Below are 24,906 nucleotides of genomic sequence, written 5' to 3'. Positions count from 1 at the left end.
GGTTTGTGTTTATGTTGCGGGAACTTAGTATTTTCCTCCTGTGTTTTGATTACACCTTAGACTGATTACTAAGGCAATTCTTCTGTGTTGCTCTGGCCAGGGGCTGCTACGAGTCCTTCAGCCGTTAGTAAATTCTGTGGCATTTTAGTCAATGGTCAGGCAAGACCGCGGTTTCGATCCTAATCTTGTGGATCTCTTCAGTTGCCGATTCCTGAGAAATGATAGAGATGAGTTCTCGCGTTTACCGCTTAATTTCAAGCCCCTGCATTTTAACTATCGTTTTAGTTGCTCAACTGTGCATTCCTCTGGTACTCTTTCGATTTTAGAGCCAGGAACGTCGTCTTCGTCGGTTAAAACCGTTAAAGATCGAAGCAAGGTTCCTTGTGCAAACAATACGTGCATGAAAATCAGGTCCTACAGATTCAAAGAAAATGTATAAGGGGGAATTGTTCTGTCTTACAGGAACTATAGCCTGTGTAGCAGTCGTTTCCGTTTCCTTCAAGCCAAAATAAAGAAACGATACCTTCTGTCTCGACCAATCAGCATTCAATAATTTTTCTGTCTATGTTGAAAGGTCTCTCAGGTCATCAATCAAGGTAGACTTAGCTCTAATAGTAAAGTAAGAGACCTTCGAATTATCCAAAGAAATAGAAGAGCCACGGTAATATCGTTAAGTGAATAAAAACTACATAAAACAGGGATCGGGAGAAATTAGTGAAAACTTCCACGATAGTTACCATTAAAGTAATAGCAACAACACACTAATGAACATCCCCATTTTTATTTATGCATTACAATCAAACATTATAGTTGTTTACAAAGTGCATACTTTAGTACTTTAATTTTGATAGGGAGCTAATGCAGTGTTTTACTATCCCAACTTACTTGTATGTTGTGAAAGAAGTGTTTGGACTACTTCAAACCGTTCGGTATTTAAATTTAACCAGTTTGCCTTGGTTTAGTGCGTATTTTTAAACGACAATGTCTGGACGTTTATGTTTATGCTATGCCATAGCACTGCAGTTTCCCCAATGTATGGTAACCTTGCTCGATGCTACCGCCAGTATCTCCAAACCTGAGCTGTTTAACTGGAAGACGTGTCTTGTCAGTGAGGGGACCGCTGTCTTCACGCCATACATTGTCATTCTTATCACAGTTACAGCCAAATCTGGAGTCTGCGCATGAGTTGGTCATCCCACATGCGCACTTACCACTGCGAGATGCTCCGCCCCAGTACGTCATCTTAGTGGAATCACGTGACACCCACCAACCAATTGGATCGTTATTGGTAAGCAAAACCGAGTTATAGCACTCATACTTGATAAACTGTTCACAGTGTGAGGAGACTCTGGTGAGACTCGCCAGCTGAGGCAGACTCGCTCCTTTGTAATGAATATCACGTGAGTAACTTCCTCTAGAGTTATAACCTTTCACATACGTTCTTCTTTCACTGTCATGACTGATGACTGTCACGCCAACTCCATTCTTGCCAGCCATGTCGCAGTACACTGCAAATGGTGGCAGACCTCTTCTACCATCTGGGTCAACGAAATATTTTCCGCTCACACTTCGGGCGTCTTTTCTGATCACAGAGCAGGAACTGGCAAAATAACAACCAAGGCCATCTTTGATGTATCCACTCTTACACTTAGTCTTGCACGAATAAGATCCTCTTTCATTTACGCAAGTGTCAAACTGGTGGCAGTAATATGCCTTTCTTTTGCACTCATCGACGTCTGAAAATATAAGATTAATTAAGATTAGTGTAAAGCTTGTCAAAAGAAGAAACCTACCGCAAAATTCTTTATAAAATAGAGACATATGGTTTTCTCGCTCACATGACGTATGACTATCTCCCAGGAGAACTCTACTGTGACATTAACCTTATTGTATCGGCTTTTAGAGATGTCTATTTTCTGAAACTGAGTTATTGTCATCATGTAGTGTACTTCTTTGTTCTCACCACGTTTTGACGACATCTGTGCGTTATCAGAGTACAGACGCATGGCAAAATGGAATCTATTTGTCAAATAACAATAATTCGTGAAAGTACAATTGAGTTCTTGGTAAGTCGTAAAAATTGATTTTGTACGACTAAATATAATAAATTGTGCTTGCACGTACTTAGCTTTCAAGTAATAGATAAGTATAATAACGCCGAAAGGTTTCTCGTGTCTGTAGTTCAACAGGGCTCGTTTAGCTATCTGTATCACAGTATCAGCCTTGTCATTCGAACTTCCATCGGAATGCACCTGGAATTCGGTTTTAGTGAACCACTTGACTCGTTCACTCTGTGGGATTGACGAGTCACGGTATTTACAGTCGTTTTTTTTTTCCCTTAGAACAATACCTATTTCTACGTATGCTTTGGACGGGGTATATCAGATAATTTAATTGATTGCAAGTAAGATCCCCAGTCAGGCTTTGCTGTGTCATTTGTGATCCTCTTAACTTTTGTATGTTTTTTAAAGTTCTTTTGACAAACCTGATCAAGATTTTAACTTTTAGTGCTGAATTTTCAAACACAAAGCATCACCCAACTTGGCTCTTCTCTTCCTGTGATATTTCCAAATTATTATTCTGTACCTGATCCAGTAAATATACACTGACAAATTATAAGAAACTGATCTTACCTTTCTTGCAAGTAAACTGATGACAGTCACTGCACTTCACGTCATTCCATTCATAGTTGTATTTTACACCAAGTGCGTGCACGCAGTCTTCATCTTTGAAGTTGTTTGGTTGATTCTTGGCCCAAGCTGTAAAGTTTCCCGCTCCACCATCCGCCCAAGAAAAGTTACCCTCCGCGGAGATGTCATTCAATCCCAGCCAGGATTGTTCGCCATTGTGGCGGTGCTGTATGTAAACATTTTCTTCGTTATTGCTGACATCAGCAAGGACTGAGTTTTCCTGTCGGCATTTTTTTAAAGCTGTGGTCCAGTTTGCACATTTTTCACTCGTAAAGTAACAGAATCCATTGAAATAGGTCCAGCCAGGGTCACAGATATCTGCGAAAATATTACATAAAAAAGATTTTAGTTGTGTGGCTTTGACGTCAAGGCTTATATTTCACTTCGTCATTTCCCAAATATCTCATAAGTTCAAATATATTTCGAACTGTTAAGTTTCCTTATGATTTCTTCATTAGTTTATAAATCTAGTAAGATTAGGTGTATCAGTAACCATGAAGCTAAGTAGACATGCACCTTTCAAAAGCTCTATTTTCACTGGACTCATAACCTACACTGCATTGTTTTTTTTTTTAGGGTTGGGAGGATTTTTCTGTTGTTCGTTCTTTTGCTTTCTCGACCAACCATATGATACTTTGAAAACGGTGCAGGTCTCCCCCTAAAGTGCAGAATTGATAATAAGCGTGGAAAGCTATCAATCACCTAAAACCGGAGAAAAGTAGTCACTACCGGGCAATCACATTTAAGTATTGATAGTAATGGCATTTTTTGGTGTTAATACTTGCAATAAGTCGCCTTCTTAGTCCAAGTCGTGGAACTTGAGCAACGGAGTCTGGAGACTAACTGACTACTTAAAAAAAAAATATAAAATCTGGATTTTTCTGAATGGTTTCAATAGCTTACGTAGCGTGGAAACAAACAGTTAACTTAATAGATCCCCTATTAACTGACCTGTAAGAACCGCATAGCTCACAGACACTGGATCATATCTGGCCAAATACAATTCCTTGACACAGATTCTAAATCCTGAACCATTCATGTTCTGGAAACAAATACAGAGAATAAATCCGTTTAAAATTGTGTAAAAAACAACTATCTCTTAATATACCTGCAGTACTTCAGTCCTGAAACGTATGTTCCTTCGTGTAAGAAGTCCCTCGGTTGGAACGAGACACCTAACTTGGAGACATAAAACCCTCAACAATACCACCCTCGCACTAAGACAGACACCTTTCTAAGATGTACACAGTGTCTAACAGGTTTAAGACCGACATCTTGGGGATAGAAACTTAACCTCACAACACCTCTCCAAGAAGGACACTTCGTTTAAGACGCAACTGGATACTCAGTTGCTATTGCAAACCTGCCTTTTCTTGAATAAAGTTCACCTTACGGTTAAATTTTACCTCGATCCACGTGGTAAGGCCATTGTGAACTGGTGCTGAGTTTCCTTTTGCCTTTGTGCTGTGGTTGATGGATATCAAAACTGTTGGTGTGCTGTTGTAGCTTCTTTTAAACTTCACAAACTGCCAATTAAAAACATAACATTAACGGTTATCCTACGCTTTTTTAGACCATAATATTTGTACGTTCAACTGGTATTTTCTGCTCAGACAACAAGTGCAAGTCTATTGTGTTGTTCAAAAGTTGTTATAGTTGCTTCTTGAAAACTTACCTTGCAGTAAGCGTTGTTGTTTTCATCTTTTGGTGGTTTAGTGTTCGGAAACCCGACAGAACCATGTTCAGTGAAGAAGGGTTTGTGTAGTTTAGAAAACGCTAACCAGCTCTGGAAACAAACAACACAGCATTACTGGTGATTGAACGACAAGCCTGGAAGAAGATATCATGTAGCTGTTAAGTTAAAATCAGTGGGAATCAAACGCCATCCAACTCGTAAACAAAATAAAAAGATAGCATCTTTGGCTTATTGCTACTTGAGGCGACTTTAATTTTGTATGTTCTGAACACTTTTTACAATGTTTTACCAAAATCACAAGCAAAACAGCGACGCTATTTTTCCCTTCGTCCCTTTCCGTCACACCCCGCGCGTCTCATTCCACTTTCGTGGTGTGCGTCTCTCGCTCGTCCCCACTGATAAAATAAAAAGCAACAGCGACCCCCTTTTTTGGGTACCTTAGCTTCAATGATCCCACAAAACTTATCCTGGTTATGTTGGATCTTCAAAGAAATGTTGGAGACCCACAAATTCAATGATTGTTTACAACCTAAAAAACTTATTAAGGAGAACATACTACATTAATGTCTTCGTGTTTTCCATCAAAGTTTTGCATTTCGCGAAGACAGACTTGAAATGAGTCTTTGTTTGTATCTTCTGTCCATATAAGAGAAGCGTCATACTCTTTACCACTCGTCAGATGTTCTGCTGTCACAAGAACTACAGGAATCTCCTGAAACTTGTTCTGCGTGCGAATAAAAGAAAAAAAGTTGAAAAAAAATTAAATTAAGTTGAGCCCGAAAACTGCAAGTATGAGCAAAACCTTATATTCTTTCTTAATACATTAAACATGCACCAAAATCTCAGCCATTAATGAGCAAGAAATACCATGTTTGATTTTTCTCTTCTAAGGAAATTAAAAGAAATCTTTGAGAGCACTAGGTGTGAATACAGAAGCTAACTTTATGACCGGTCCATGGAAGCATTTCTTCGGACTTTATTTTTGCCGATAAGTAGCGTTGTGGCAATCTTTTACTCGGAAAGAGAGCAAAATCCGTTACATTTATATGGCAGTTGAGGGAAGCTCACCTTATCGGCTGTTTCGGGGCAAGGGGTCTCTATTGGTGCTAATGAACATTTTCTTCGTTTGTTTGTTTTTTACACGAATTCCTGACGGTATACGCAAACCTTCAGGCTTACTGATAACGTTCTTATCCTACCTTGGGAAAAGCAACATGTGCGCATTTCGTTCCAGACCACCACTTCTGCATCTTGACTGTTCCCGTCATTCCTTTGGGTGGTGCTCCCTGGTAGGCAAGCCAATCCACAGTCGCAAATGGACTGAGGCTTTCTTCGTTTCTCCCGGCCTGCATGACGCAGACTGTGAAATTTTTCGTATTGACGTTTTCCGTCCAAGATGTGACAGCGTCGTGGACTGTCACGGAGTCTTTTAATTTCATGTTGTTGACAGTGACTTGAACATGAACTTGTTTATCCGGATAGAAGCGGTATGGTGGGAAGCTGAGTGTACGACAGGTTGAATCTGTCCATTTTGGTGTACGTATAAGATCCACACGGCCACGAACAACTGGGAAACCTGGTTAAAAAGGAGAAAGTATGAACGAGATTGGAAACTGGGCTTTTAATTTAAACAGAGCAGAAAGACGAATACAATGAAGCCAACTGCATGATACTTTGAATTTAGTGCGAGTGGCCAACAGTTAACTGTAAGCCGATGAGTAAGGTTGAGCTAAAAACTCTTGGACAAAGTAAAGCCCTGAGACCTTGCATACGAGTGCTGTTGACTGCCGGGGATCAGTGTGCTTACCCTCACAGCTTCCAGGGTGGTAGACAAGGTTATTCTCCAGTCCTCTGCAGTAGCTCAGTTCGTGCCAGCATTTGTTGTCATATGTTGTACCATTGGCGGTGCACACTGGATCTTGATAGGAGGGACAGTCTTGGAAACACACACAGCGTGATTCATGAGCACTGTATGTCCTGCAGACTCCAAACGATGGACATTCAACATTGAGACAAGGATCGAGGTCTGTGAACAAAAAGGTAAATAAATAAATAAATAAATAAATAAATAAATAAATAAATAAAATACAGACTTTAAACGATAGGTATTCAACATTGGGACAAGCATCAAGGTCTGTGAAGGAAAAGGTATCGAGTCTGACCGTGGGAAAAGAAAAAGCAATTTACTCTTCATGGCAACCCTTCCTCTTGCTAAGCCGAAGTGATATTAAAGTATAATCTGAGATAATTTAAAACTGACTGACGATATAATTTTTTGTTATTTAGTGTTCACAGCCTCATAACTCTAGTTAGCTAGATCTACCATTGGCTAAACTACATAATGTTATTACCTCCAATAACAATGTAACTGACAGACAGTGGATCATGCTGACTGCCTGCTCCAGTGAGATCTTTGACACAAATCTTCATTGCTTTTAGACCAACGTCCTAAGAATAAAACAAATTCCGGCGTTTGGAATTGATGAGCTAAATTTTCGCTTTAAGTCGTTTGATAAATTCTATATTATACACAAAAATCACTCAAATTATTATCATGATCTATTTTAGTTTTTGCAACGGGATTCTTGATTGACTCGATGAAAAGGAAATAGAATCAATATAGTTTCTGAATAAAAGCTCAAAAGGGACCAAAAGTTTGGAATTAGACCCTAACTCTGCTATAAAGTTATCTTACCTCCACCCACGCTGTGATGATGTTGTTTTCTGGCAGAATGTGGCTTTTCACTTTACGGTCATAATGATGATGAACAGCAACCAGGACAACTGGTGACGCGTAAAAAGTGGTATTGAAATCTACTTGCTGTGAAGAGAAACAAATGCAGCTGGGTAATTATTATTTATAGTCAATCTGCCATGCAAAAGAAAAAGTCAAGAAAGGCCTTAGAAATTAAAATAATCGTTCAGTTTTGTTTACAATAAACACTACTAGTAGACAGAAACTAGAGTTAATTTTTTATTTGGCTGACGATGGCCAGGATTGTAAAGGAAAACAGCTTGAAAAAACTGGCCATTTTGCACGTTCTTCAGTATATTTAATCACCAAGACACTGATTATAGGCTGTTCTTCCCAAGAGGAATCACTTAGTATTTTGTTCTCGGTATTCAAGGGCAATTTGATGTTAGAGAATGGTACATTGTCAAATATTTGAGTGGTTTTGACCAGAACACAGAGAAATCTCTCTGTGACCGGCCCGTACCAGTGATCTCGTAAGATATATGTTAGGGGGCTACTGAGGAGTTGAAATTGTTAATAAAGAGTTTGAAACCGAATAATAATTTGTTGATGTTAAGCCAACTTCTTCATTCTTTGCTTTCTATCCAGTTTCGCTTTGTAAAACTATTAAGGGAACAAAGCAGGGATCAGTACTATCTTATTAATTAAACGATAATTTAACGGTGTGAAAGAATGCTCCTTGTCAACGTGTAGTACTTCGCAGAATCCATAGTTGTCGTTCGCTGTTGGGGTTCCACTGTTGGGAAAGAACGCCTCGCCTGCCAAAGTAAAATTGAACTCTGAACCATTACCAAGGAAAGCGAACCAGTCCTGTCAAAAATAACATAAAAATATGTCAAACCAAGATTTGAATATTGTTTAATGTTACGATTTTCTTTCACAGCGGTCATTTTCCACCCTAAACATCTTAAAACAAACCATATAAGACTCGGTTATCATTGTAGTACGTTTCGTTCAGGTGACAATCGCAAACTTTGGTATCATCATATATTTCAATATAAGGAAGAATCAATTAATTAAACTAAGTTAAAAGGAAGCAAATCTGAATACGTTTACCCACCACAATTGTATCATGGTGTTTTCCATTAAATGGCAAAAATTCCTTGATGCACACTTCAAAACTCTTAGAATTCACATTTTCCAACCAGGCATACATAGCATCTTCAGGCTTTGTACCACGAGTGTACTTAGCGGAGATGAACACAGAAGGTCTTCCACCAAAGCTCTGCAAATGTCCAGAAATGGTTTTAATAGGACCTTCGCATAGGTATAATAACACACTAACAAGGGATAAAAACAAGCAGTAATTGCTGCGTTAAGATTTTGGCATATAATGAATGCTCTAGCGGTTTCACCTGTTTAAAAATCACTTTGTTGCACTTTGTTTCTGTTGTCCATATTCCACTGAAAGTCACACTTCCTTGTGCCATCTGTGGTTGATCCTGGAAAGCCAGCCAGTTTATAATTCCAGTTCTATTTGTTCCAGTGTCTGTCATACGTACACATACTTCAAACCCACGCGCACTTACAGATTGAATCCACACAGCAGCAGGGGAGTGGACACGTGTAAACTCTTCACCATGGCTGATTGACACGTGCACTTGAACCTTAACCGGACACAAGACATGATGAGCAAGCTAACCAACTGCTTTTTACCGAACAAAATGACTTACAACTTATTAGTGTTGGTGACAGAAGAAGCCAGCAGGTTAGCCAAGCCTCTTGTAAGTGAAAACCAAACTCGAAGGTCAAGAGTGTATAAATATGGAGATTTACTGAGAAAACGAACTTCATTTAATGGATAAGCAGTCTGGTGTTTAATGACTGGTGGTCACTTGCAAGAGGTTAGATGGTTGATCAGGTTGGTCCCACAGTAGTCTACTGTATTTCTTTTTTCAAACCGACTGAAATCAGCGCACGGCAATTTGGCAATAAGAGAAGGCATTTTTCTCAGCTGTCCGTAAAATGTTGCACTTTGCAAGGATATCAGTCCTGGTCTAAACATTTTCCAGCCAATCTACTGCGGGTCACTGACCTTCCCTGATCCTCTGAATGCCTCTGGAAAAGCAACCTTTGTACAGCGTGGCAAATGGCAGTGTTGGGGTGGTGAACAGGCACTGCTACAGCTCCAGCCCTGTAGAGTCTGCGACATGTTGAACTTCCCAGTTTGAAACGAAATCTCTTTCCCTGAAACAAACTAGAACAAGTAAAAGGCACTTGCTAAAATGCAGTTACGACAATATCTAGAGTGACAGAGAGGGGATAAGTAAACATGGTATGTAAAGAAAATTGATGTTTGTTGATTTTCACGGAGATAATAAAGCCCTTAATCTGTTGGCAGAACGAAAGACTTTCACATCAAAATGACCAGGGAGATCGTCGTGATCTTCTCCCGCTAAAATGTACGACAATTACCCGAATCATCGTAAATGCCGCTCCGGGGGTCAATAATTTAAGAAAAGTAATGGGAGCTCGTGAATTTGGAAAGGCTGCTGTTAATTTGCACAATATCCCACAGCCCAAAAGTCGAGACTTTATTTTACAATGAGTTACATCTCAAAGCTTTCCTTCCGATTTTGTAAATTATGGTTTGTAAATTGATCTAAGCGTTGAACTAAATCGACAGCTATTAGTTCTAAGTTGCAACTATTGTATCTCCGTGGTCAGATTCCAATGAGTTTTGGCCTGTGGAGTGCGTTATATACCTGTGAGTTTTGATCTGTGAAGTGTATTATTTTTCCAAGTTTTGGTCCGTGATGTGTGGTATTCCTCCAAGTTTTGGTCTCTGAAGTATGTTGTTCCTCCAACTTTTGGTCTATGAAGTGTGTTATTCTTCCAGGTTTTGGTCTATGAAGTGTGTTATTCCTCCAGGTTTTAGTCTGTGAAACATGTTGTTCCTCCAGGTTTTAGTCCGTGATGTGTGTTATTCCGCCAGGTGTTTGGTCTGTGAAGTGTGTACGTTATTCCTCCAGGTTTTGGTCTGTGAAGTGTGTTATTCCTCCAGCTTTTGGTCTGTGAAGTATGTTATTCCTCCAGCTTTTGGTCTGTGAAGTGTGTTATTCCTCCAGGATATTGTCTGTGAAGTATGTTATTCCTACAGTTATTGGTCTGTGAAGTGTGTTATTCTACCAGGTCTTGGTCTGCGAAGTGTGTTATTCCTCCAGGTTTTTGGTCTGTGAAGTGTGTTATTCCTCCAGGATATTGTCTGTGAAGTATGTTATTCCCACAGTTATTGGTCTGTGAAGTGTGTTATTCCTCCAGGTTTTTGGTCTGTGAAGTGTCAGTGTTATTCCTCCATGTTTTGGTCTGTGAAGTGTGTAATTTCTCCAGGTGTTTGGTCTGTGAAGCGTGTACGTTATTCCTCCAGGTTTTGGTCTGTGAAGTGTGTTATTCCTCAAGCTTTTGGTCTGTGAAGTATGTTATTCCTCCAGCTTTTAGTCTGTGAAGTGTGTTATTCCTCCAGTTTTTGGTCTGTGAAGTGTGTTATTCCTCAAGGATATTGTCTGTGAAGTATGTTATTCCTACAGTTATTGGTCTGTGAAAGGTGTTATTCCACCAGGTCTTGGTCTGCGAAGTGTGTTATTCCTCCAGGTTTTTGGTCTGTGAAGTGTGTTATTCCTCCGGGATATTGTCTGTGAAGTATGTTATTCCTACAGTTATTGGTCTGTGATGTGTGTTTTTCCTCCACGTTTTTGGTCTGTGAAGTGTGTTATTCCTTCAGATTTTTGGTCTGGGAAGTGTCAGTGTTATTCCTCCATGTTTTGATCTGTGAAGTGTGTAATTTCTCCAGGTGTTTGGTCTGTGAAGTGTGTACGTTATTCCTCCAGGTTTTGGTCTGTGATGTGTCTTATTCCTCCAGCTTTTGGTCTGTGAAGTATGTTATTGCTCCAGCTTTTGGTCTGTGAAGTGTGTTATTCCTCCAGTTTTTGGTCTTTGAAAAGTGTTATACCACCAGGTCTTGGTCTGGAAAGTGTGTTTTTCCTCCAGGTTTTTGGTCTGTGAAGTGTGTAATTCCTCCAGCTTTTTGTCTGTGGAGTATGTTATTCCTCCAGCTTCTGGTGTGTGAAGTGTGTTATTCCTCCAGTTTTTGGTCTTTGAAGTGTGTTATTCCTCCAAGTTTTTGGTCTGTGAAGTGTGTTATTCCTCCAGTTTTTGGTCTGAGAAGTATGTTATTCCTCCAGCTTTTGGTCTGTGAAGTATGTTACTTCCAGGCTTTTGTCTGTGTATGTTGTTCCTCCAGATTTTTGGTCTGTGAAGTGTGTTATTCCTCCAGGTTTTTGGTCTGTGAAGTGTCATTGTTATTCCTCTAGGTTTTGGTCTGTGAAGTGTGTTATTCCTCCATGATTGGGTCTGTGAAGTCTGTTATTCCACGAGCTTTTTGTCTGTGAAGTGTGTTATTCCTCCAGGCTTTTGTCTGTGAACTATGTTATTTCTACAGTTATTGGTCTGTGAAGTGTGTTATTCCTGCAGCTTAAGGTCTGTAAAGTATGTTGTTCCTCCAGGTTTTTGGTTTGTGAAGTGTGTTATTCCTCCAGGTTTTTGGTCTGTGAAGTGTCAGTGTTATTCCTCCGGGTTTTGGTCTGTAAAGTATGTTGTTCCTCCAGGTTTTTTGTCTGTGAAGAATGTTATTCTTACAGTTATTGGTCTGTGATGTGTGTTATTCCTCCAGGTGTTTGGTCTGTGAAGTGTCAGTGTTATTCCTTCAGGTTATTGTCTGTGAAGTGTGTTATTCCTACAGTTATTGGTCTGTGAAGTGTGTTATTCCCGCAGCTTAAAGTCTGTAAAGTATGTTGTTCCTCCAGGTTTTTTGTCTGTGAAGAGTGTTATTCATCCAGGTTTTTGGTCTGTGAAGTGTCATTGTTATTCCTCCAGGTTTTGGTCTGTGAAGCGTTTTATTCCTCCAGGCTTTTGTCTGTGAAGTCTGTTATTCCTCCAGCTTTTTGTCTGTGAAGTGTGTTATTCCTCCAGGCTTTTGTCTGTGAACTATGTTATTTCTACAGTTATTGGTCTGTGAAGTGTGTTATTCCTGCAGCTTAAGGTCTGTAAAGTATGTTGTTCCTCCAGGTTTTTGGTTTGTGAAGTGTGTTATTCCTCCAGGTTTTTGGTCTGTGAAGTGTCAGTGTTATTCCTCCGGGTTTTGGTCTGTAAAGTATGTTGTTCCTCCAGGTTTTTTGTCTGTGAAGAATGTTATTCTTACAGTTATTGGTCTGTGATGTGTGTTATTCCTCCAGCTTTTGGTCTGTGAAGTGTGTTATTCCTGCAGGATTTTGTCTGTGAAGTATGTTATTCTTACAGTTATTGGTCTGTGATGTGTGTTATTCCTCCAGGTGTTTGGTCTGTGAAGTGTCAGTGTTATTCCTTCAGGTTATTGTCTGTGAAGTGTGTTATTCCTACAGTTATTGGTCTGTGAAGTGTGTTATTCCCGCAGCTTAAAGTCTGTAAAGTATGTTGTTCCTCCAGGTTTTTTGTCTGTGAAGAGTGTTATTCATCCAGGTTTTTGGTCTGTGAAGTGTCATTGTTATTCCTCCAGGTTTTGGTCTGTGAAGCGTTTTATTCCTCCAGGCTTTTGTCTGTGAAGTCTGTTATTCCTCCAGCTTTTTGTCTGTGAAGCGTGTTATTCCTCCAGGCTTTTGTCTGTGAACTATGTTATTCCTACAGTTATTGGTCTGTGAACTGTATTATTCCTGCAGCTTAAGGTCTGTAGAGTATGTTGTTCCTCCAGGTTTTTGGTCTGTGAAGTGTCAGTGTTATTCCTTCGAGTTTTGGTCTTTAAAGTATGTTGTTCCTCCAGGTTTTGGTCTGTGAAGTGTGTTATTCCTCCAGTGTTTGGTCTTTGAAAAGTGTTATTCCACCAGGTCTTGGTCTGCAAAGTGGGTTATTCCTCCAGGTTTTTGGTCTGTGAAGTGTGTTATTCCTGCAGGATTTTGTCTGTGAAGTATGTTATTCTTACAGTTATTGGTCTGTGATGTGTGTTATTCCTCCAGGTGTTTGGTCTGTGAAGTGTCAGTGTTATTCCTTCAGGTTATTGTCTGTGAAGTGTGTTATTCCTACAGTTATTGGTCTGTGAAGTGTGTTATTCCCGCAGCTTAAAGTCTGTAAAGTATGTTGTTCCTCCAGGTTTTTTGTCTGTGAAGAGTGTTATTCATCCAGGTTTTTGGTCTGTGAAGTGTCATTGTTATTCCTCCAGGTTTTGGTCTGTGAAGCGTTTTATTCCTCCAGGCTTTTGTCTGTGAAGTATGTTATTCCTACGGTTATTCGTTTGTGAAGTGTGTTATTCCTACAGCTTAAGGTCTGTAAAGTATGTTGTTTCTCCAGGTTTTTGATCTGTGAAGTGTGTTATTCCTTCAGGTTTTGGTCTGTGAAGTGTATTATTCCCCCAGGATTGGGTCTGTGAAATCTGTTATTCCTCCAGCTTTTTGTCTGTGGAGTATGTTATTCCTCCAGCTTCTGGTGTGTGAAGTGTGTTATTCCTCCAGTTTTTGGTCTTTGAAGTGTGTTATTCCTCCAAGTTTTTGGTCTGTGAAGTGTGTTATTCCTCTAGCTTTTGGTCTGAGAAGTGTAGGATTCCCCCAGGATTAGGTCTGTGAAATCTGTTATTCCTCCAGCTTTTTGTCTGTGGAGTATGTTATTCCTCCAGCTTCTGGTGTGTGAAGTGTGTTATTCCTCCAGTTTTTGGTCTTTGAAGTGTGTTATTCCTCCAAGTTTTTGGTCTGTGAAGTGTGTTATTCCTCCAGCTTTTGGTCTGTGAAGTAGGTTACTTTCAGGCTTTTGTCTGTGTATGTTGTTCCTCCAGGTTTTTGGTCTGTGAAGTGTGTTATTCCTTCAAGTTTTTGGTCTGTGAAGTGTCATTGTTATTCCTCTAGGTTTTGGTCTCTGAAGTGTGTTATTCCTCCAGGATTGGGTCTGTGAAGTCTGTTATTCCTCCAGCTTTTTGTCTGTGAAGTGTGTTATTCCTCCAGGCTTTTGTCTGTGAACTATGTTATTTCTACAGTTATTGGTCTGTGAAGTGTGTTATTCCTGCAGCTTAAGGTCTGTAAAGTATGTTGTTCCTCCAGGTTTTTGGTCTGTGAAGTGTGTTATTCCTCCAGGTTTTTGGTCTGTGAAGTGTCAGTGTTATTCCTCCGGGTTTTGGTCTGTAAAGTATGTTGTTCCTCCAGGTTTTTTGTCTGTGAAGAATGTTATTCTTACAGTTATTGGTCTGTGATGTGTGTTATTCCTCCAGCTTTTGGTCTGTGAAGTGTGTTATTCCTGCAGGATTTTGTCTGTGAAGTATGTTATTCTTACAGTTATTGGTCTGTGATGTGTGTTATTCCTCCAGGTGTTTGGTCTGTGAAGTGTCAGTGTTATTCCTTCAGGTTATTGTCTGTGAAGTGTGTTATTCCTACAGTTATTGGTCTGTGAAGTGTGTTATTCCCGCAGCTTAAAGTCTGTAAAGTATGTTGTTCCTCCAGGTTTTTTGTCTGTGAAGAGTGTTATTCATCCAGGTTTTTGGTCTGTGAAGTGTCATTGTTATTCCTCCAGGTTTTGGTCTGTGAAGCGTTTTATTCCTCCAGGCTTTTGTCTGTGAAGTATGTTATTCCTACGGTTATTCGTTTGTGAAGTGTGTTATTCCTACAGCTTAAGGTCTGTAAAGTATGTTGTTTCTCCAGGTTTTTGATCTGTGAAGTGTGTTATTCCTTCAGGTTTTGGTCTGTGAAGTGTATTATTCCCCCAGGATTGGGTCTGTGAAATCTGTTATTCCTCCAGCTTTTTGTCTGTGGAGTATGTTATTCCTCCAGCTTCTGGTGTGTGAAGTGTGTTATTCCTCCAGTTTTTGGTCTTTGAAGTGTGTTATTCCTCCAAGTTTTTGGTCTGTGAAGTGTGTTATTCCTCTAGCTTTTGGTCTGAGAAGTGTAGGATTCCCCCAGGATTAGGTCTGTGAAATCTGTTATTCCTCCAGCTTTTTGTCTGTGGAGTATGTTATTCCTCCAGCTTCTGGTGTGTGAAGTGTGTTATTCCTCCAGTTTTTGGTCTTTGAAGTGTGTTATTCCTCCAAGTTTTTGGTCTGTGAAGTGTGTTATTCCTCCAGCTTTTGGTCTGTGAAGTAGGTTACTTTCAGGCTTTTGTCTGTGTATGTTGTTCCTCCAGGTTTTTGGTCTGTGAAGTGTGTTATTCCTTCAAGTTTTTGGTCTGTGAAGTGTCATTGTTATTCCTCTAGGTTTTGGTCTCTGAAGTGTGTTATTCCTCCAGGATTGGGTCTGTGAAGTCTGTTATTCCTCCAGCTTTTTGTCTGTGAAGTGTGTTATTCCTCCAGGCTTTTGTCTGTGAACTATGTTATTTCTACAGTTATTGGTCTGTGAAGTGTGTTATTCCTGCAGCTTAAGGTCTGTAAAGTATGTTGTTCCTCCAGGTTTTTGGTCTGTGAAGTGTGTTATTCCTCCAGGTTTTTGGTCTGTGAAGTGTCAGTGTTATTCCTCCGGGTTTTGGTCTGTAAAGTATGTTGTTCCTCCAGGTTTTTTGTTTGTGAAGAATGTTATTCTTACAGTTATTGGTCTGTGATGTGTGTTATTCCTCCAGATTTTTGGTCTCTGAAGTGTCAGTGTTATTCCTACAGGTTATTGTCTGTGAAGTGTGTTATTCCTACAGTTATTGGTCTGTGAAGTGTGTTAATTATTCCCGCAGCTTAAGGTCTGTAAAGTATGTTGTTCCTCCAGGTTTTTGGTCTGTGAAGAATGTTATTCATGCAGGTTTTTTGTCTGTGAAGTGTGTGATTCCCCCAGGATTGGGTCTGTGAAATCTGTTATTACTCCAGCTTTTTGTCTGTGGAGTATGTTATTCCTCCAGCTTCTGGTGTGTGAAGTTTGTTAGTCCTCCAGTTTTTGGTCTTTGAAGTGTGTTATTCCTCCAAGTTTTTGGTCTATGAAGTGTGTTATTCCTCCAGTTTTTGGTCTGAGAAGTATGTTATTCCTCCAGCTTTTGGTCTGTGAAGTATGTTACTTCCAGGTTTTTGTCTGTGTATGTTGTTCCTCCAGGTTTTTGGTCTGTGAAGTGTCAGTGTTATTCCTCCGAGTTTTGGTCTTTAAAGTATGTTGTTCCTCCAGGTTTTTGGTCTGTGAAGTGTGTTATTCCTCCAGGTTTTTTGTCTGCGAAGTGTCATTGTTATTCCTCTTGGTTTTGGTCTTAAAGTGTGTTATTCCTCCAGGATTTGGTCTGTGAAGTCTGTTATTCCTCCAGCTTTTTGTCTGTGAAGTGTGTTATTCCTCCAGGCTTTTGTCTGTGAACTATGTTATTCCTACAGTTATTGGTCTGTGAAGTGTATTATTCCTGCAGCTTAAGGTCTGTAGAGTATGTTGTTCCTCCAGGTTTTTGGTCTGTGAAGCGTCAGTGTTATTCCTCCGAGTTTTGGTCTTTAAAGTATGTTGTTCCTCCAGGTTTTTGGTCTGTGAAGTGTGTTATTCCTCCAGGTTTTTGGTCTGCGAAGTGTCATTGTTATTCCTCTTGGTTTTGGTCTTAAAGTGTGTTATTCCTCCAGGATTGGGTCTGTGAAGTCTGTTATTTCTCCAGCTTTTTGTCTGTGAAGTGTGTTATTCCTCCAGGCTTTTGTCTGTGAACTATGTTATTCCTACAGTTATTGGTCTGTGAAGTGTGTTATTCCTGCAGCTTAAGGTCTGTAGAGTATGTTGTTCCTCCAGGTTTTTGGTCTGTGAAGTGTCAGTGTTATTTCTCCGAGTTTTGGTCTTTAAAGTACGTTGTTCCTCCAGGTTTTTGGTCTGTGAAGTGTGTTATTCCTCCAGGTTTTTTGGTCTGTGAAGTGTCAGTGTTATTTCTCCGGGTTGTGGTCTGTAAAGTATGTTGTTCCTCCAGGTTTTTGGTCTGTGAAGTGTGTTATTCTTCCAGGTTTTTGGTCTGTGAAGTGTGTACGTTATTCCTCCGGGTTTTGGTTTATGAAGTGTGTTGTTCCTCCAAGTTTTGGCTTATGGAGTGTGTTGTTTCTTCACCTTTTGGTCTGTGAGGTGTGCTATTCCTGAAGGGTTTGATTTGTGAAGTGTGTTATTCCTCCATGTTTTGGCCTTTGAAGTGTGTTTTTCCTTCAAGTTTTGGTCTCTGAAGTATATTGTTTCGATATCTAGCTTTTCGTATGTAAAGTATGTTATTCCTCCAGGTTTTGGTCTGTGAAATGTGTTGTTCCTCCAGCTTTTGGTCTGTGAAGTGTTATTCTTCCAGGTTTTGGTCTGTGAAACATGTTGTTTCTCCAGCTTTCTGTCTGTGAAGTGTGTTATAGCTGCAAGTTTTTGTCTCTGAAGTATGTTGTTCCTTCAAGATTTGGTCTGTGACGTGGGTTATTGTTCCAAGTTTATGGTCTATGAAGTGGGTTTTTCCGACAAGTTTTTGGATTGCAGTGTGATAATTCCTCCACGTTTTGGACTCTGAAGTGCTTCATTCCTTCCTTTTTAGGTCTGTGAAGTATATTATTTCTCCCAGGTTTGGCATATAAAGTGTGTTATTCCTCCAAATTTTGCATTGGTCTGTGAAGTTAGTTATTTCTCCAGGTTCTGTTCTGTTTTCCCCCGGCAAATTTTGATCTGTGAAGTGTGTTATTCCTGCAAGTGTTGTTCCACCAAGCCTTCGTCTATGAATTGTACGTGTTACTCCTGTACGTTTTGGTCTGTGTGGTGTGTTATTGTTTCAAGTTTTGGTCTGTGCAGTGTGTTATTCCTGCAACTTTTGGTGTGTGAAGTGGGTTATCCCGGGAAGTTCTGGTTAGTGAAGTGTGTTATTCCTCCAAGTTTTGGTCTGTGAAGTGTGTTATTCCTTCAAGTTTAGGTCTGTGAAGTGTGTTATTCCTGGTTGTTTTGGTCTGTGAAGTATGTTATTCCTTCAAGTTTTGGTGTGTGGAGTGTGTTGTACCTCTTAGTTTTGGTCTGTGAAGTATGTTATTCCTCCAAGTGTAGGTCTTCGAAGTGTGTTATTCCTGGTTGTTTTGGTCTGTGAAGTATGTTATTCCTTCAAGTTTTGGTGTGTGGAGTGTGTTGTACCTCTTAGTTTTGGTTTGTGAAGTGTGTTATTCCTCCAGGTTTAGGTCTGCGAAGTGTGTTATTCCTGGTTGTTTTGGTCTGTGACGTATGTTATTCCTTCAAGTTTTGGTGGGTGGAGTGTGTTGTACCTCTTAGTTTTGGTCTGTGAAGTATGTTGTCCCTGCTTGTTTTGGCCTGTGAAGTGTGTTATTCCTGGTTGTTTTAGTCTGTGAATTTTGTTATTCCTTCACGTTTTGGTCTGTGGAGTGTGTTGTACCTGCTTGTTTTGGTCTGTGAAGTATGCAATTCCTGCGAGGTTTCTTCTGTGGAGTTTGTTATTACTCCAAGTTTGGTCTGTGAAGTGTGTTTTTCCTCCAGGTTTTGGTCTGTGAAGTGTGTTATTCTTGCAAGTTTTGGTCTGTGAAGTGTGTTATTCCTCTAGCTTTTGGTCTGAGAAGTGTAGGATTCCCCCAGGATTAGGTCTGTGAAATCTGTTATTCCTCCAGCTTTTTGTCTGTGGAGTATGTTATTCCTCCAGCTTCTGGTGTGTGGAGTGTGTTATTCCTCCAGTTTTTGGTCTTTGAAGTGTGTTATTCCTCCAAGTTTTTGGTCTGTGAAGTGTGTTATTCCTCCAGCTTTTGGTCTGTGAAGTAGGTTACTTTCAGGCTTTTGTCTGTGTATGTTGTTCCTCCAGGTTTTTGGTCTGTGAAGTGTGTTATTCCTTCAAGTTTTTGGTCTGTGAAGTGTCATTGTTATTCCTCTAGGTTTTGGTCTCTGAAGTGTGTTATTCCTCCAGGATTGGGTCTGTGAAGTCTGTTATTCCTCCAGCTTTTTGTCTGTGAAGTGTGTTATTCCTCCAGGCTTTTGTCTGTGAACTATGTTATTTCTACAGTTATTGGTCTGTGAAGTGTGTTATTCCTGCAGCTTAAGGTCTGTAAAGTATGTTGTTCCTCCAGGTTTTTGGTCTGTGAAGTGTGTTATTCCTCCAGGTTTTTGGTCTGTGAAGTGTCAGTGGTATTCCTCCGGGTTTTGGTCTGTAAAGTATGTTGTTCCTCCAGGTTTTTTGTTTGTGAAGAATGTTATTCTTACAGTTATTGGTCTGTGATGTGTGTTATTCCTCCAGATTTTTGGTCTCTGAAGTGTCAGTGTTATTCCTACAGGTTATTGTCTGTGAAGTGTGTTATTCCTACAGTTATTGGTCTGTGAAGTGTGTTAATTATTCCCGCAGCTTAAGGTCTGTAAGGTATGTTGTTCCTCCAGGTTTTTGGTCTGTGAAGTGTGTTATTCCTCCAGGTTTTTGGTCTGCGAAGTGTCATTGTTATTCCTCTTGGTTTTGGTCTTAAAGTGTGTTATTCCTCCAGGATTGGGTCTGTGAAGTCTGTTATTTCTCCAGCTTTTTGTCTGTGAAGTGTGTTATTCCTCCAGGCTTTTGTCTGTGAACTATGTTATTCCTACAGTTATTGGTCTGTGAAGTGTGTTATTCCTGCAGCTTAAGGTCTGTAGAGTATGTTGTTCCTCCAGGTTTTTGGTCTGTGAAGTGTCAGTGTTATTTCTCCGAGTTTTGGTCTTTAAAGTACGTTGTTCCTCCAGGTTTTTGGTCTGTGAAGTGTGTTATTCCTCCAGGTTTTTTGGTCTGTGAAGTGTCAGTGTTATTTCTCCGGGTTGTGGTCTGTAAAGTATGTTGTTCCTCCAGGTTTTTGGTCTGTGAAGTGTGTTATTCGTCCAGGTTTTTGGTCTGTGAAGTGTGTACGTTATTCCTCCGGGTTTTGGTTTATGAAGTGTGTTGTTCCTCCAAGTTTTGGCTTATGGAGTGTGTTGTTTCTTCACCTTTTGGTCTGTGAGGTGTGCTATTCCTGAAGGGTTTGATTTGTGAAGTGTGTTATTCCTCCATGTTTTGGCCTTTGAAGTGTGTTTTTCCTTCAAGTTTTGGTCTCTGAAGTATATTGTTTCGATATCTAGCTTTTCGTATGTAAAGTATGTTATTCCTCCAGGTTTTGGTCTGTGAAATGTGTTGTTCCTCCAGCTTTTGGTCTGTGAAGTGTTATTCTTCCAGGTTTTGGTCTGTGAAACATGTTGTTTCTCCAGCTTTCTGTCTGTGAAGTGTGTTATAGCTGCAAGTTTTTGTCTCTGAAGTATGTTGTTCCTTCAAGATTTGGTCTGTGACGTGGGTTATTGTTCCAAGTTTATGGTCTATGAAGTGGGTTTTTCCGACAAGTTTTTGGATTGCAGTGTGATAATTCCTCCACGTTTTGGACTCTGAAGTGCTTCATTCCTTCCTTTTTAGGTCTGTGAAGTATATTATTTCTCCCAGGTTTGGCATATAAAGTGTGTTATTCCTCCAAATTTTGCATTGGTCTGTGAAGTTAGTTATTTCTCCAGGTTCTGTTCTGTTTTCCCCCGGCAAATTTTGATCTGTGAAGTGTGTTATTCCTGCAAGTGTTGTTCCACCCAGCCTTCGTCTATGAATTGTACGTGTTACTCCTGTACGTTTTGGTCTGTGTGGTGTGTTATTGTTTCAAGTTTTGGTCTGTGCAGTGTGTTATTCCTGCAACTTTTGGTGTGTGAAGTGGGTTATCCCGGGAAGTTCTGGTTAGTGAAGTGTGTTATTCCTCCAAGTTTTGGTCTGTGAAGTGTGTTATTCCTTCAAGTTTAGGTCTGTGAAGTGTGTTATTCCTGGTTGTTTTGGTCTGTGAAGTATGTTATTCCTTCAAGTTTTGGTGTGTGGAGTGTGTTGTACCTCTTAGTTTTGGTCTGTGAAGTATGTTATTCCTCCAAGTGTAGGTCTTCGAAGTGTGTTATTCCTGGTTGTTTTGGTCTGTGAAGTATGTTATTCCTTCAAGTTTTGGTGTGTGGAGTGTGTTGTACCTCTTAGTTTTGGTTTGTGAAGTGTGTTATTCCTCCAGGTTTAGGTCTGCGAAGTGTGTTATTCCTGGTTGTTTTGGTCTGTGACGTATGTTATTCCTTCAAGTTTTGGTGGGTGGAGTGTGTTGTACCTCTTAGTTTTGGTCTGTGAAGTATGTTGTCCCTGCTTGTTTTGGCCTGTGAAGTGTGTTATTCCTGGTTGTTTTAGTCTGTGAATTTTGTTATTCCTTCACGTTTTGGTCTGTGGAGTGTGTTGTACCTGCTTGTTTTGGTCTGTGAAGTATGCAATTCCTGCGAGGTTTCTTCTGTGGAGTTTGTTATTACTCCAAGTTTGGTCTGTGAAGTGTGTTTTTCCTCCAGGTTTTGGTCTGTGAAGTGTGTTATTCTTGCAAGTTTTGGTCTGTGAAGTGTGTTATTCCTGCTTATTTTGGTCTATGATGTGTTTTATTCCTACAAGATTATGTCTGTGCAGTGTGTTTTTCCTCCACGTTGTGGTCCTTAAAATGTGTTATTACTGTAAGTTTTGGTCATTGTGAAGTGTGTTTTTCCTCCAAGTTTAAATGGTCCTTGAAGTGTTTTTTCCTGCAAGTTGTCTTCTGTTAAGTATTTTATTCCTTCACGTTTTGGTCTGTGAAGTGTGTTATTCCCCCACGTTTTGGTGTTTGAAGTGTGTTCTTCCTCCACGTCGTCGTCTGTAAATTGTGTATATTACTTCAGCAAGTTTTGATCGGTGAAGTGTGTTATTCTTGCCATTTTTTGGTCTGTGAAGTGTGCGTGTTATTCCTGCAAAGTTTGGTGTGTGAAGCGTGTTATTCCTCAACATTTTGATCTGCAGAGTGTTTTCTTCCTCCAAGGTTTGTTCAGGGCAGTGTGTCATTCCTCTAAGTTTTGGTTTGAGTGGTGTGTTATTACATTCAGATATGGTCTGTGAAGTGCGTTGTTACCCTCAGATTTGGTTTAGTCTGTTTAGTGTGTTGTTCCTGCAGGTTTTTGTCTGTGGAGTGTGTTGTTCCTCCAAGTTATATTCCTGCTATTTTTGGTCTGTGAAGTGTGTTATATTCCTTTGCGTTTTGGTCTGTGAAGTGCGTTGTTACTCTCAGATTTGGTTTAGTCTGTTTAGTGTGTTGTTCCTGCAGGTTTTTGTCTGTGGAGTGTGTTGTTCCTCCAAGTTATATTCCTGCTATTTTTGGTCTGTGAAGTGTGTTATATTCCTTTGCGTTTTGGTCTGTGAAGTGTGTTGTTCTTTCGAGTTTTGTTCTGTGAAGTGTATTATTCCTACGCATTTTGCTCTGTGAAGTGTGTTATTCCTACGAGTTTTGGTGTGTAAAGTGTATTATTTCATCAGGTTTTGGTCGGTGAAATTTTGAATTTCGTCAACGTTCTGACCCTGTTTTGGCTGTCTATAGTGATTTCTGTGAGTGTACCAGCTGTGTACATTAGTAAATTGTAAATAATGACTGTGAAAATTTTTCATAGTTCAGTGAGTTTTTTTAACTGTTAAGTTTGAATTCTGCGGGAGTTTTCTAATGTTTTTGGAGGTGGAGTTCTTAGAGCTTTGGTAGTCAACGTGTGTTCATGACGTCTGTGACTTTTATGTAATAATTTTTTTTAGACATGAGAGTTTGTGCGCGTTGTGTGATTACTTTAAAATGTTGATAATTAAAGACGAGAATCTGTTTTTATTTTTGTTCGAAGAATGTGACTACTTATGATGATCAGTCAATTTGTCAATGAGTGAAGTTAAAGTTAAGATAGTGGGCTCTGCTCTTAGAAAGTTGTAACTTTAGTTGCATGCGCAGCTGCATGTAATTTTTTCTGTGCGACTTGCTATTGTAAGTCAGTTGCAGCTTGGTCAGTTTCATATAACTTCTAATTTTAGGTATTTCATAGTGCGGAATTTAAGTGGAATTTGAAAGTGCTAGCCAACAGTTGAGCGTCAGCCTGGTTTGGAAGTTACATACTCATAGACATTCATAGAGTTACAAGCGGGTGTAGCAAACTTTGAATTTGTGTTTTGAGTTTTGCCTTGCTTCTGTGAAGATTGACTTGTTTGAGTTCAGTTTGTGCCTTGCCTAAGAAATTGGAAGTTTTAAGAGCAGTGAAAAAATTCTGCCATTGGTGTAAACACTGCGAGGTACGTGAAAATTAATTGTAGGAATAAACGAGACCTAAAATTATATGTTATTTCGCAGCCAAAAAGCAATTTAAAAAAGTGTAGAAAATAGCAGTTTCATACATTAGTAGAACTATTCTGAATCATTTTTCTTAGGGTTAGACACCAAATAGCTTACACTTAACTGACAAAGAATATGACGGTAGTGGCATCTTAAGTAAAATGGCTTTTGATTTTAGATCATAAAACAATATCTTGCAATTGAATGTCTGTAAATCTATCCGTGAAGAACTGCGTCGATCTGAGTTCATTAAATACTTGAAATCGGAAATGAAAATCACACTGGGATCTTTGTAGTATTTTTGTCAACAAATTCTAAATACTTGAATTGAATTCTACGCGTTAAATATTTTACAAAAACCAGAACGAAATTTCTGCTGGTGGTGCACGGATCTAGACAAAATGGTTTTGGGAGATTAAACAACAATTTTAAAATATTCCAAAACTAAGCCAAAACAGAATTGACCATTTTTCGGTGATTAATGTCTGTTTAAGGTATAAAAACAACACAACAGGAGCACTTACGCATTTTTGTTGACTCAAAAACGACAGCAACAGCAGAGGCAGAATATTCAAAACCATATCGATTCTTCTCTCCACGAAAGTGCCAAGACTGTTGACAACTGCTTACTTAGAACTGAGTTCCTGTCAAGTTATAGAAAGGACAAGTTATAAGCAAAGAGAAAAGGCGCGTATTTATTTTCGCGCAAATTTAAGGAATCACTCTCTTTCAAATGATAGCATTATTTTGATAGAGAAATCATATACGCATACCCACTGTTTCAAGATCAAAGGCTTCTTTTCTATCCTTAAAGTTAAACTTACAAAGTTTACGTAAATCCAAGCGAGAAAGTGTTTTAACAAACTCTCGTGAACTGAAGGTGTCTTACGAAAACCGCCACACATCATTCATGGCTACTTCATTCTAATATTCGTCTGGATATATCCGTAGGCAACTGTGATTCCTTTCAAAAGATTCAAGGGAGTTTGTCCTATGTCATGAAATACACTTACCTCTGTTGCTTCGTAATAAATCGAACCAACTGAAATGTTAAGGAAAGGGAAGATAAAATGGTCTCCACTCTTCTTCTTACAAATTAGACAAAGTTGACTTCTAGCGTGTGTAGCCTCCATAGGTTTATTTTTGACAACATTTATAACACGAAAATCTTTTCCTCGAACGTGTTTACCCTATTTTTATTCCATTACGTCAACATCCGTTCAGGCTCTATTATTATAACAATAACTATTTTACTTCCGCCGTGTAAATGCAGCACTAAAAGACGGGCAACAGATCTTGTCTTGAGTATCGTACGAAATTAACTTAGGTCTCTATGTTCATCAAATTCAAATTTGCTGCCCAGGTTCAAGTTTGCGATTAAAACAGACTCGAGTGCCTGGTTATCTTGGATTTTGGTGTTTACTGACTTGCAGGATCGCGGTCATATAATTGTAATTGTTTACATGGCATATCAGTCCATACACCGTCTGCAAAATTGCTTTCTTTCACGGTCTTGGGCGCAAAAATTAGATCCTCTGATCGATATCATTGTGTAATATTTCGCAATCAAGCCTTTCTTAGTTTGTTTTTTTATGACATAGTTCATTCTGTTGCAGGTTGTACGTGTACATTTGGTTTGAAATCCAAGTTTATATCGTAACGCATCGGAGAGTTTTGATCGAGATTTGCATTCGATTATCTGACGGGTTAAATATGCGTACTTTGCTTATGTTCC

The 24,906-nt window shown here is 39.5% G+C and overlaps 3 protein-coding genes across 3 annotated transcripts in view; all 3 read right to left on the bottom strand.

The window, feature by feature from the left end:
- LOC146473492 (contactin-associated protein-like 2) overlaps positions 1–24,906 on the bottom strand; it is a 129,443-nt gene that overhangs the window by 59,881 nt on the left and 44,656 nt on the right. The window lies entirely within an intron of this gene.
- The window catches only part of LOC146473494 (contactin-associated protein 1-like), a 131,524-nt gene that overhangs the window by 75,138 nt on the left and 31,480 nt on the right, over positions 1–24,906 (bottom strand). The window lies entirely within an intron of this gene.
- LOC146473497 (uncharacterized) lies at positions 774–23,811 on the bottom strand. Its single transcript, XM_085118125.1, has 15 exons — positions 23,696–23,811; positions 9,177–9,338; positions 8,497–8,748; positions 8,202–8,366; positions 7,838–7,951; positions 7,082–7,207; positions 6,738–6,834; positions 6,194–6,412; positions 5,586–5,962; positions 4,943–5,110; positions 4,366–4,476; positions 4,097–4,216; positions 3,642–3,732; positions 2,634–3,008; positions 774–1,736 (listed from the first exon to the last, which is right to left on the bottom strand). Exons 1-15 carry the CDS (start codon positions 23,750–23,752, stop codon positions 1,000–1,002), a joined length of 3,171 nt encoding a protein of 1,056 aa, XP_084974251.1. The 5' UTR covers positions 23,753–23,811; the 3' UTR covers positions 774–999.

This window comes from Pavona decussata, unplaced genomic scaffold (assembly GCF_977016875.1).
Source record: "Pavona decussata unplaced genomic scaffold, jaPavDecu1.1 SCAFFOLD_93, whole genome shotgun sequence".
NCBI classification, from domain to species: Eukaryota; Metazoa; Cnidaria; class Anthozoa; order Scleractinia; family Agariciidae; genus Pavona; species Pavona decussata.
The sequence above is the reverse complement of the archived record's forward strand: the minus strand, read 5'-3'. Positions and strand labels throughout refer to the sequence as shown.

What these genes read in the sequence shown, in the direction of transcription:
- LOC146473497 (XM_085118125.1), bottom strand. Translation starts at nt 23,752, where the DNA reads ATGGTTTTGAATATTCTGCCTCTGCTGTTGCTGTCGTTTTTGAGTCAA. An exon ending in CCACCCTGGAAGCTGTGAGG is followed by an intron (nt 5,963 to 6,193) that starts GTAAGCACACTG and finishes CTTTTTAACCAG; the next exon opens with GTTTCCCAGTTGTTCGTGGC. An exon ending in GCCTTACCACGTGGATCGAG is followed by an intron (nt 3,733 to 4,096) that starts GTAAAATTTAAC and finishes ATTTGTTTCCAG; the next exon opens with AACATGAATGGTTCAGGATT.